This window comes from Eptatretus burgeri, chromosome 11 (assembly GCF_056783735.1).
Source record: "Eptatretus burgeri isolate ZD-2024b chromosome 11, Ebu_testis_v1, whole genome shotgun sequence".
Classification (NCBI taxonomy): Eukaryota; Metazoa; Chordata; class Myxini; order Myxiniformes; family Myxinidae; genus Eptatretus; species Eptatretus burgeri.
In genome coordinates, this window is record NC_140971.1 from 62,983,324 (window position 1) to 62,996,647 (window position 13,324).

Sequence of the window (13,324 nt, forward strand, 5' to 3'; positions counted from 1 at the left end):
AAAACTCCAACTGTGGAAGACGAATGTCGAAGCGGGAGTGGTGGTCATGTTTTCTTGCACGGCCGATATTCTTAGGAAGCGTGAAAAGAATCCCCCAAGGGAGTTCGTACAACTCGTAAAAGATCACCTCGCTTATTTGGATGAGCAATTAAATTCCTATTTTCCGGATCTCAAGGAACTGGATCTGAAAATGATTCGCAACCCATTTCGCATGAATGCATTGGATTTGCCACCTGGAACAGGACTGCAGGAAAGCTTGATTGATCTCCAGAACGACTCCACAGCCTGAGATTAGTTTGACGAGATGAATCTTGCGGACTTCTGGTGTGGAATGTTGGGGTCTTACCCTAAGCTAGCTGCCCTGGTTGTTCATTCGCTCATAGTATTCCCATCTACATGGCTGTGTGAAGCTGGGTTCTTGTCAGTCGTTATTCTAAAAACAAAACAAAGATCCCTACTGGATGTTGAACATGATGTTCGGTGTGCTTTATCCAAAACAAAGCCTGACATCGACCTGCTTGTGAGCAAGAAGCAGGCTCAACCATCCCATTGACTGGATATTTTACACAATCAAATAGGTACTTACTGTATCATTCTTTTGTTCAGATCAGATTGCTCAATGTCATAGCTGTGAATTGTTAGTATTGTTTAACTCCCCATTGTCGTATCTGTATCGCAAATAAACACTATTTTAGGTGAATTTTGGTACAGTGGCACTCGGTGGGGACCACGAACATGTGAAATGGTACCCCAGTAAAAAAGGTTGGGAACCCCTGCTCGAGAACATATGTTTCCACCCCAGTAGCAAAATCTTTGTTGGCCAGTGTAATTTATCATTTAAAAAGTTGTTTGCATTAATTAGGAGATACATTTAATGTCTGTATTCTGGTAAGTGTTAAAGCCAATTGTTGTATACAGAAGTTATAAACGAAATCCAGAATAGAACATGTTAATATAATGTGCATCCCAACTTCAAGCAATACATAGAAGTAAACCATAAATTTGAATTTCCGCAACACATGCTTAAAAAGTAGGTACAAGTGACATCAATAACTGAGTTGATGATGAAGCCAATGTTTTGAATTCTGTTTGCTGAACGAAAATGGCAAACATGAAAGACGACATCGAAGAGTTACCTGGGAAATGTGGATGGGAATGTAAAGGCCACAAAAAAACAAATTTCCAATAATAAAATTACAAAACAAATAAAAAAACAAACAAACAAATAAATAAAACAAGGCACCATTTTATCGAAGCACTCTCGGGCAAAAAAAATCCATCACCAAAGGACAACAGCATTGGGCTGCAATAAAGGCAGAGCAACCTGGTTTTTTGGATCCTTGAGGTTGAGGATGAGACTGCGCACTTTGCTCTTGTATTTGCTGTCCGTTGTCTGGCAAAGTACAAAAAGCTCCTTCTCAATGTGTGTGGCCACCTTTCTCAGCTCCTCATCTCCAACAAAGATATCGTCTGAATCATTGCATCTGCCACGAAGGGGTTAGTAAAAACGGCAACTGTGAGTTTCCAGAGATAACGTGAAGGTTTTTCGATGAACTTGAACGGACACTTGCAACTGTTAATCTTCCAGTGCACAGTGCAGAGGGGAGCGAACAAAAACATTGCAATCACATCATGTAATGTAGTTCCTTAACAAGGAAATTTAATGCAGGAAAAGGCCATCAGGCCACCCATCAAGCCTGTGCAATAATTTCGAATCTATGGTTGTTTGTTCATGCTCATTCCTTTTAAAATGCAAGGAAGCGGTGCGTAGCATTTTTAAGGTCTTTGGTAGGACTCAGCCGAAGATCAAACTGCCGATCTCCCAGAATCCGAGTCGACGTACAACGATGATGCAAAGTCTGGTCAAATTCCAGCAATCTTTGCAAATCTGGCTGCGAGCAATTTGGGCAACTCAAGATATATGAAGTTCCCTTCAACCATACATGTGGATGGCAGAGATATTTTATGCAAAGTCAAGCATGTTGCACTTGTACAGTTCACGACCTCTTTTCATTGCAATTTCTGGAATCACAACCAAACGCATAATGCAATTTCTCCATGACAATGCCAAAGCAGAAAATGTAAAAACAAGCAGTGAAATACCAATTACAGCTCCACCATGTATTCCAGAGCCAGTGATGGCAGGTTCTTGATGGGCAGAGCCAAATGCAGAATGACAATTCTCAACAATGCAGAATGTCAATAATTTAGGGGCACAGCGAAAAAATTCGAATTTTGCTTTGGAATAAAGGCATCATGCATCACGAAACATGCACACGAAGCACTGAATACAGACAAACAATTAGTCATTGCAGTGGAGAGATTTATATAATACAACAGCGTGGATCAGCAAGCAACACAAGACTCTCCACACATAGTTACAGAGAATTACATCATAGATTGGCTGTGTTGTCATGATTTACACCAATCATAATATGAACATTTCATTTGTACAAATATATTTGTAATATTGGTGAGATATATATATATATATATATATATATATATATATATATATATATATATATATATATATATATATATATATATATATATATATATATTTCGTCTTTCGGCTGCTCCCGTTAGGGGTCGCCACAGCGGATCATCCGTTATGATCCGCATACTGATTTGGCAGAGGTTTTATGCTGGATGCCCTTCCTGATGCAACCCTGGTTATATACATACATACATATATATATATATATATATATATATATATATATATATATATATATATATATATATATATATATATATATATATATATATATATATATATAATCAAGGCCTGTATGAGAGCGAACACAGAACGCACAACGAGGGGAGCAGGAGACAAGAGGGTGGGAGAGGAAAGGAAAACATGGTGAGGAACAGAGACATTAGATCTGTGGAGAGAGAGGGATGGGTGGAATACACAGGGTAAATAAGATGGACACTACAGGAACTTTGAGGAAAGAAAGCAGGGATATTTGAAGGAGGTGGGTTTGGAGTGGATAAACAGGGGTAGAAAAGATCAGGGTTTTGGATGGGGACACAGGGGCTTCCTTTCTTGTTGTAATTATCTGCAGACTACTGCAGGAGGACCTGTTACCAACTCCAGTATATGAGCACTACTCTCATTTCACTGGAATAATAATAGCATTTTCGCTTGGGGAAGATACGAGATGGTGGTGAACAGCTGTTTTGAAGACCTGGAAGGAAGAGTGAGATTCATGAGAGTGTGGGAGTTTGTTCCAAAGGTGGGAGAAAAACAGAGGAATGAAAGAGTGAAGGTGAACAGTGATTCTTGATTTTGGTAGTTTTACCAGAAGGGGGTTGCTGGCGGTTCTTGAGCTCCTTGAGGAAATATGGTGGGGTGGGGGGGGTACATATCAGAGACAGAGCAGGGGGGGGGCGAGACCAGAGAGGAGACAGGAGAAAACAAAGACCACAAACCTGCCTGGGTGAAAGAGTGAGAGACCCAAAGACTCAGCCTTATCGTAGGAGATAAACACTGATCCTAAATGCCTTGGTTTCCACAGCGTGAAGCCGAGAAAGGTGAGAGGCAGGAGTACCAGCCCAGCGGGAAAAGCAGTACTCAATCAGGCTGCGGATGAAAGCTTTGTATGCGGTCAGGAGCTCAGGTGTGCCAAGGAAGGACCTTGCAAAATAGAGGTTGCCCAGTCAGCAACTGGCTTTGGAGCCCAGCTCTGAAATGCGGCTTTCCCAAGAAAGATCTTTTGAGGAAAGAAAGATCCAGAAGTTTGAATGAAAGGACTTCAAGAGGATTGTTGAGAAAGTACATTGGGGGGGGGGGTGTTCAACACGGAAAAGAGGAAGGATTTAATGTCTGAAGCCATTAGAAAAGAGGAAGGATTTAATGTCTGAAGCCATTAGAAAAGAGGAAGGATTTAATGTCTGAAGCCATTAGAAAAGAGGAAGGATTTAATGTTTGAAGCGATGATGGATTCCGTAACCTTGCTGATGATTGGGAGAAGGCTGATTGGTCTGTAGTTGCAGGGATCTGTTTTTGCACCTTGTTTATGCAGAGCGGTAATGTTTACTGATTTCCAAGCAGATGGCAGATGACCTTGAGCAAATGAGAGGGTGAATAGAACAGATAGAGGGCGAGCAAGAGCAGCAGAGCAGCAGAGCAGGTTTTTAGGACACGTGGGTTGATGCCATCTGGACTGGTTGCAGAATCTGAGTCAAGGTTTGACAGCAAGCTCTCCAACTTGTCAGGAGAAAAAAAGACAGTTGAGGAACAGCTGGATGCAACTGGGTAAGGTGGGTACAGAAAGCAGTGGGTTTGGGACACAATATTTAGAAGCAAACACAGAGTTTCGGCATTCAGCGTTTTCACGTGTGGTGTCAGCTGTGTGCCATTTGAGGTAAGGGAGGGGATTGAGGGGAAGCATACACCAGAAACAGATTAACTAGATGCCACCAGGATTTGGAGGAAGGAGACAAGTAAAATTCAAAATATTTTATATTTGTCATATCAAAAGGTCCAAGTGGTCTGAAGCTTAAAATGGTCAAGGGTCTAAGTTGTCTCATCTGTTTGAAGTGTGAAAGGGGTCTAAGTGGTGTAAAGGTCTCAGGGCTTTAAAACGACTTCAGGGGTGTGAAGGTTTAAAGTTTCTCACGGTCAAAAGGATTTTAAAGGTCGAAAATGTTGAACCGGGTCTTAAAAGGTAAAAGTGGTCTTGCAGGTATTTTGAGTCGTCAGGATCTTTTGGGTCCTCGGGGTCTTTTGGGTCCTCAGAGTTATCTTGAGTCGGCAGCCTCAGGACCGAGAGTTCGGGAGGAACTCGAGTGCTTCCCCTCATGGAAAACCTCGAATCCCAGGCCGCATTAATTTCAAGACTTTAAATTAAGTATTCGCAAAGATGCCTTGGCCTGCAAAGTCTCTTTACATTCTAGGTAGTTTTTCATCCCCATGGCTGTTTGCTTGGGGGTCATTGTCATGTTGAAAGATCCTTTACCATTCCATTTAACATGTTTTTGAGGAGAATGGTGTGATGGATCAGAAAGTTCCTGTACATTTAATAGTGTACCTTCAATATTTAGAAAATATTTAACACCCTTGGCTGAGATGCAGCTATACACTTGTATCGATTCACTCTCATGCTTCACAGTTGCTGCTGTACACCGACTTAAACAGCTCTCTGGTCAACCTGAGAAAAAAGTGCTGTTGATCATTGCAAAATTGGGCTGTTGGATGAACAATCCTTCTTCCAGAATTGGTCATCCATCAGACTGTTTCATTTTTGCTGCCGATTTCCACCTTTTCATTTGGTTGCGGTTTTCAGGCAGCGACACATCCATGGAAACCACCGCGTGAATATCTTATTGTTTTTGAAGAAATGAACACCCATACTTTCAGCTGGGTAACTGACAAGATCTCCAATAGATCGTTGTCTATCACGTGGAGAACATTACTCAATGTACATGACATAAATATCAGAGAGTTTGGGGTTTCTTCTTTGAAGCTTTGGCCAACAGTAGCATTTTCAGCTATTCTCCTCAATCATCTATCTATATTTCCAGCAGTGTGTGTGTGTGTGTGTGTGTGTGTGTGTGTGTGTGTGTGTGTGTGTGTGTGTGTGTGTGTGTGTGTGTGTGTGTCCGCTGTTTCTCGACAACCACTGGTCCGATCTAATTGAAACTTGCTAGGTATATTGCTGGGGACCGGAGTATGTGCCTTTTTGAAGGTTTGATATTAATCGGGCAAATGGTTCCCAAGTTATGGGCATTCATTTACCAAACCAATGACAGGACACGGTGCTATGACATCACAACTTTTTTTTTTGCACGTACGGCCAGGCACGTTCGGGCACGTACGTACCGGCATGCACGCACGGGCATGTACTAGTGTTTACAACTCCATCTGAAACATTAAGTAGGGCTACATTTCCTGCACGGAGTAGCTAAGAAGATCGATTTATTTGTGCTTTAGTGACATTTTCTTCCCAGGAGCCATACTTTTCACAATAATCATATCACCACCTATAATTATATATCAGAGCAGAGTACCTGCCTGATGGGTGATCTTGTTCGAAGCATGCAACACATTCTTCTGACGCATTCCTTTATTTGGCCGGTGAATGGGTAACACCAGCTGTCTCAATTTCTCCCGGAAATAAAAAAAAATAACCCAGGTTGCATACATGAAGCAAAAACGTGTATTGCTCTTGCGCATATATAATACATAATGGTTATATATGTACAGTGGGGAGAACAAGTATTTGATACACTGCCGATTTTGCAGGTTTTCCCACTTACAAGTACGTAGAGGTCTGTAATTTTTATCATAGGTATACTTCAACTGTGAAAGACGGAATCTAAAACAAAAATCCTGAAAATCACATTGTATGATTTTTAAATTATTAATTTGCATTTTATTGCATGAAATAAGTATTTGATACATCAGAAAAACAGAACTTAATATTTGGTACAGAAACCTTTGTTTGCAATTCCAGAGATCAGACGTTTCCTGTCGTTCTTAACCAGGTTTGCACAGACTGCAGCAGGGATTTTTGCCCACTCCTCCATACAGATCTTCTCCAGATCCTTCAGGTTTTGGGGCTGTCGCTGGGCAACACAGACTTTCAGCTCTCTCCAAAGATTTTTTTATTGGGTTCAGGTCTGGAGACTGGCTAGGCCACTCCAGGACCTTGAGATGCTTCTTACGGAGCCACTCCTAAGTTGCCCTGGCTGTGTGTTTCGGGTCGTTGTTATGCTGGAAGACCCAGCCACGCCCCATCTTCAATGCTCTTGTTGAGGGAAGGAGGTTGTTGGCCAAGATCTCACGATAAATGGCCCCATCCATTCTCCCCTCAATATGGTGCAGTCGTCCTGTCCCCTTTGCAGAAAAGCATCCCCAAAGAATGATGTTTCCACCTCCATGCTTCACGGTTGGGATAGTGTTATTGGGGTTGTACTCATCCTTCTTCTTCCTCAAAACACGGCGAGTGGAGTTTAACCCAAAAAGCTCTATTTTGGTCTCATCAGACCACATGACCTTCTCCCATTCCTCCTCTGGATCATCCAGATGGACATTGGCAAACTTCAGACGGGCCTGGACATGCGCTGGCTTGAGCATAGGGACCTTGCGTGCGCTGCAGGATTTTAATCCATGACGGCGTAGTGTGTTACTTATGGTTTTCTTTGATACTGTGGTCCCAGCTCTCTTCAGGTCATTGACCAGGTCTGCCGTGTAGTTCTGGGCTGGATCCCTCACCTTTCTCATGATCATTGAGGCTCCACGAGGTGAGATCTTGCATGGAGCCCCAGACCGAGGGAGATTGACTGTTATCTTGAACTTCTTCCATTTTCTAATAATTGTGCCAACAGTTGTTGCCTTCTCACCAAGCTGCTTGCCTATTGTCCTGTAGCCCATCCCAGCCTTGTGCAAGTCTACAATTTTGTCCCTGATGTCCTAAGACAGCTCTCTGGTCTTGCCCATTGTGGAGAGGTTGGAGTCTGATTGATTGAGTGTGGACAGCTGTATTTTATGCAGATAACGAGTTCAAACAGGTGCAGTTAATACAGGTAATGAGTGGAGAATGGGAGGGCTTCTTAAAGACAAAACAAACAGGTCTGTGAGAGCCGGAATTCTTCCTGGTTGGTAGGTGTTCAAATACTTATTTCATGCAATAAAATGCAAATAAATTATTTAAAAATCATACAATGTGATTTTCAGGATTTTTGTTTTTGATTCCATCTTTCACAGTTGAAGTATACCTATGATAAAAATAACAGACCTCTACGTGCTGTGTAAGTGGGAAAACCTGCAAAATCGGCAGTGTATCAAATACTTGTTCTCCCCACTGTATCTCAAATAATTAGCCCGCGCTCGTGAACGGAAAAGTCAGGTGAAGGGATTGATTGGTCCCGTACGTGTGTACGTGGAACATACTGTTACGAATATACAGCCCGCCCAGCGTGCGGACTGCCGCTTTTGCCAATGGCGGCCGTCTCACCCACCGGACGGACAATTCAGTCGCGACCTTCCGGAACAACGCCGGAACAATGAACAATGCTCCAAACGCACACCATGGCCTAGTCAACACTCTACCCGCGCGTGACAGGGTCAATCGCCGAATTATCGATATACCTAAGTATTCGCGTGGGCAGACTACCGAGAGACCGTACCTCAGCGAGGTCTGCTTGGACACGAACAGCTTAAGCGGTTCGTTCCGTTCTGGGATAACCGAGCGGTGTATTATCACGAGACCTCGCTGGACCCAATTCTTTTATTGGCTATTTAAAAGCCCGCTATTATTCTGAGAGCAAGATTGCAGTTCAATTGGGGAAAAAGGACAAGACGAACGGGTTAACATTCACACAAGGACATTTATTTATAATGCACACCTAAACAGGGAGGCACGTATGCAGGAATGCAATCAATAGGGGAAGGGGACAAGACACAAGCAAGGTAAAAACACTACAACCGTCTATGGCTATTATTATTTACAAGCACTTACACAGTTCTACTTGCGGGACATGGCGCCACAACATTCACACAAAGAAACAGGGAAAAGACCATCCTCATAGACAAGGGGGTCAGACTGGACCCATAGGCCTTTATGTCCAAGGAGCCTGGTTGACCGAAGGGACTCCCAGAGGGCGTCGCAGGTTACCTCCACCCTCGTGGTGACTTGGTTGGGCGACCCTCGATGGACCCTCTCAAGCACCTCCACCGACTGACTGCTCCACCCAGACCGAAACCTCCACCGACTGACCAACAACCAACCCCCTTCACCTCTCGACTTGGTTCTCTCCACGCAGCCCAGCCCTCTGCTGCGTCCAGCGCGCCCTTTTATCCCCCGTCCCTTCTCGCCCCGCCCACCTTCCAGCTCCTGCAGGAAATTTCCAGAAGGGGGGGCGTTTTCCTCGTGGGTCAGGGTTTTTTGTAGCAATCATCCTGGTAGCACTTCTCTATTCTCCCCCCACTCGCCCCTCCCACCCCCTGAAGCGTGGGAAAGTAAGAGGAAAAATCCGTGCGTTATCGGAACGCCTTCTTCTTTCTCCATGGCAGAGAAAGTTTTCGATGTAGAGAGGGTTGTAGCATGGGTGTGGAGAAGGTGATTGGTGGTGTGGTTGTTGTAATGGTGGCGTGGTTGGTGTTGGGTGGTGGTCGTGAGGGTGGGGTGGTTGGGCGCTTGTAAAAAGGTGGTTGGTGGTGTGGTTGAGGTGATCGTGGTTGTTGTAATGGTGGCGTGGTTGGCGTTGTGTGGTGTGGTTGGGCGCTTGTAAAAAAAGGTGGTTGGTGGTGTGGTTGGTCCAAAATAACGATAGCAAAGAATAACGGCTAACTCAAAGATCACAGCCCTGATAACTCGAATAAATCCCTTTAGACCATGGTGGGGAAATCTATCTGAACACACACTTAGCGATATAACTGAACTAAGGACCTTTATGGTGTTCTGCGAATTTCCACGGCCATAAGAATACGTACATATCTGCACTCTGCTATTCCCTTTTCTCTGGAACCGTTTGTTAGACTGACACAAAATTTTAACCATAGGTGTGACTAACGTATTTTCCGGTGTATAAACCGAAGCCGTGTCTTAACCGCACCCCTGTTTTTCACCCTCAAAATAAATGAATATATTGATCATATTATTTTCTGATCTAGATCTAAATACATTTGTCCATTAACTTTGTATGGAACAAAGTGATGGAGGTATCAACATGATTACTCCCACATCCGCTTAATTTTGTCAGTCTTATTCTCATTTTCAAGAAGTTGGAGAGAGGACAGGACACCAAGAAGTTTTTATTTTTCTTTCATATTTTTTAATATTATAAAGAGGATTTTTGTTTTGTTTTGTTCCTTGAAAAAGGAAGAAAAGAGATGCAGGGTGTTTCAAAAAGAGTGATGCAACTTTAAATGTTTATTTGCAAAGAAACAGAAACCTCAGGAACATGAACCAAACATTTATTGAAAGCTTATGACATGGTATTTTCTATGACCGATTGCGATTGCAGTAAGTCACTGCTTGAGTTGGTGAGAGCCCAAGGTATGAAATTGGCATTTGCACAAAATCCTTGAAATTGACGTTCTCGATGTATGCCCCTCCACGGTTCAGACAGGCATTGATCCTGACTCCAAAGTTCTGTTCAACTTTCATGTAGGTCTCATGTGGCACTACCTGGAGGTAGTCTGACACCTCCTGCTTCAGATCAGCCAGTGTGGCTGGTGTAGACAGAGCCCTTGGTAGCCCCCAGAACCAGTAATCCAGAGGGTTCAAGTCTGGGCTATGATCTTTGCTTTTTGCTTGTTCGGGTTCCTTCTGATAACTCCAATGCACTACCTATTTTATTTTGTCTTCCATTTGATTTGAATTTAATTTTTGCAAATGACAAATTTGCCACCAGAAGAGGTGGCTCACACCAAGTCCTTCTCAAGACTGCATGGAGTAAGTATTCTATGAATACCATATAGTTCAAATTGCACTGGCCCAGAGGCTGACAACAGAGCCTTCAAGCCTTAGGCCTATACAGAGTGTCACCTTCACATGATGTTGAAGCAGGTCAGGCCAGAATAGATTTGTGACTTGCTACAGGTACCATGTAAACCTGCACTAACCTGTTGTATGGTCGGGTTGTCAGCGACCATACAACAGGTTGGAGCTGATGTCAGCGACCAGAGACTAAACAGTCTCCCCAACCAGGTTTCCTGGTGAGGAGGGTGTATGATATGGACACGCAGCAAGATTAAAATCAAAACCTGTCAAAGGGTGGAGAAGGTCCTTGTGAGCCAAAGGCCATCCACATCGAGTGCCCAACTGTGTCTGCGGACATCCTCCTGCTTTTTGGGTTACTTCTTTTGAGGAGGTTGGTGGCAGGATTTGCACTCCGGCAACCGTAAAACCCTTCACTCCGCAAAACACAAAAAAGCAAAGAAATCTGAAAAGCCACTCCGTGGGAGTACCGCCTGTGCAGCTGCAGGGCAGCTCACCGGATGACGGGATTGGGGCAAAGCCTTCAGTACCACCAATCTTTGATGACAGGAGGATAACCACAGGGTAATCTTCCCGGGTCAGATTGCAGTCGTGTGTGTCGGGTTAGTGCTGAGGTGTCATCCACCAGACAGCGGTCTCCTTCGGTTAACCTGAGGCGGTCTCTTCGGGTGGGTGGCTGGAATATCCTGAAGAGATTCGGGTATCCTGAAGAGAGGATGATCACCTGTCTCTGCTATCTGAGCTCAAGCATTTGAACAGAGGTATTGCAGCACTCTCCGAGGTTCGGAGGCCAGATAGTGGCGAGGTCAGGGCGGGTGGTTACACCTACGATTAGGCTAGTCGCTCTGATGATTACCATGCCCAAGGAGTTGCTGCAGCTGTGTCCAATAAGCTGACTCCAATGATAATTGAGGGAACACTGGTCAACGAGCGTATGAGACTAAGGATTTGTCACTCCTTGGGTGTCGTTTCCCTAATCTCTGAATAAGCTCTGACTGAGGCGAGTGATCTCACCGTGAAGGACGTATTCTATGCCACACTTGAGTCTGTGGTTGATCACTGCCCCAAGAGAGATACGCTTCGAATCTTGGGGGATTTCAATGCATCGAATGGAACTGATAGGGATGGTTATGAGATGTGTTGGTCCCCAAGGATCTGGAACTGTGAACCAGAAGAGCACCAAGATCCTTGTAAAGGCAAGAAGTCATGGACTTCGGGTGGCTGGTTCATGGTTTCAGCACCCACAGGATCTTCACTGGACTTGGTATTCCAACACTGGTGGTGGGGCAAAATATATTGACCATGTGCTCGTTGATGGTCGCTGGAGAATGATCCAGAACTGCAGGGTCAACCGGAGTGCTCAGTTCCTCAAAACCGACCACAGGTTTGTGGTAGCAACTCTGAAGTTGCAGCTTAAATCTGGGAGAATGGGACAATCCCATCCGAAGCTGGATGATGGCAAGCTCAAGGATGAGAGTTTGCTGAGGAGCTTGCGAACAGGCTGAGTGGGGATTTGGGGAGTCTGGTTGCTTTGGGGAATCCTGAAGAGTTGTGGAGTACCTTCAAGCCCACCATCATTGATGTTGCTGGTGGATGTATTGGAGCTCACCGTCCAGCAGAGAAGAATTTTGTCTCGTAAGGGACACTGGATACCATTGACCAGATTTGCAGGGCCAGGCTTAATGGCAGAGCTGAGCTGTTCTGGGAGATGTGGCATAAAACTGGAGGTGTGCTGAGGGTGGACAAGGAAGCCTATGTGCATGGACAGGAATCTGTGAGTGGTTAGAGCGTCAACTGCGGTCAAGTGATTCTCGTCCTGCTTATAGAGGTATTTGTGCATTGCGTTCCTCTAAGTCTAAGCCCATCCCTCGGTGTACTGCAGTCAGAGCTGAGGGTGTTGGGCATTTGACAGAGGAGTCCGAAGTGAACGCCTGCTGGGCCAGTTACTTTGAGCAGCTGGCTGATCCACCAGCTGTTGAGTTGGTTGTCAGGGGTGTTTCTATCTCTATTGCTGACCCTCCAATCATCTGTGATCCACCTTAGTTTGTGGATAGAGGCTGCGGTGAACTGGTTGAAATGGGGATAAGCTCCTGGGATTTGTGGCATCCATGGTGAACTTCTCAAGGCTGGTGGAAATGCTGAACTCAGGTCATTGCATGCAGTTCTGTGCACTCCCAAGAACACAGGCATCATCCTAAGTGATTGGAAGAGGGGCCTTGATGTCCCTCTGGAAAGGGAAGGGTGATCGCCAGGAATGCAACAACTTCTGAGGGGTGACGCTGCTCTCAATGCTGGCCAAGGTCTTTGCCGGATAATAATTTGTGATTGGGTTCGCCACCATCTGCTTGAGCACCAGTGCCCAGAGCAGTTAGGCTTTACTCCAAAGAGATCAACGATTGACGGATCCTTGCCCTTTGGGTCCTCACCGAACGTAGACGAGAGCTTCGGTAGAGGCTGCTTGCAGCCTATGTTGATCTCTGCAAAGCGTTTGACTCAGTGAATTGTGATGCCCTCTGGAGGATTCTTGGTCCGCACGGGGTACCACCAAAACTGATCAATCTTATGTCTGAACGATACTCTGGTACTGAGAATGCTGTGAGATGTGGTGACAGCATCCCCAACATATTTCTAGTTGTTATTGAAGTTTGTCAGGGGTGTGGACTGGCCCCCACACTTTTCAGCGCTTGTATGGACTATATTCTGGGGAGGATGTCAGAGAGATCAAGCTGCGGTGCATCGTTGAGGAATATCAAGATCTCTGACATTGATTTCGCAGATGATGCAGCCATCTTTGTAGAGACTGAATATCCTTTTAGGGGAGATCGAGGTGCTGATTGAGGAGTCGGAACCGCTGAGATTACGGGTTTCCT

General features: G+C 44.8%; 1 protein-coding gene across 4 annotated transcripts in view; it reads right to left on the minus strand.

Annotated features, from left to right (window-relative positions):
- Window positions 1-13,324, minus strand: part of LOC147017223 (uncharacterized) — a 284,769-nt gene that overhangs the window by 118,167 nt on the left and 153,278 nt on the right. For all 4 annotated transcript variants that reach the window (XM_085846675.1, XM_085846676.1, XM_085846673.1 and 1 more), the window contains one exon: window positions 1,325-1,484. In XM_085846675.1, coding sequence (XP_085702801.1) covers window positions 1,325-1,484 — 160 coding nt within the window. The remainder of the gene's footprint in view (window positions 1-1,324; window positions 1,485-13,324) is intronic.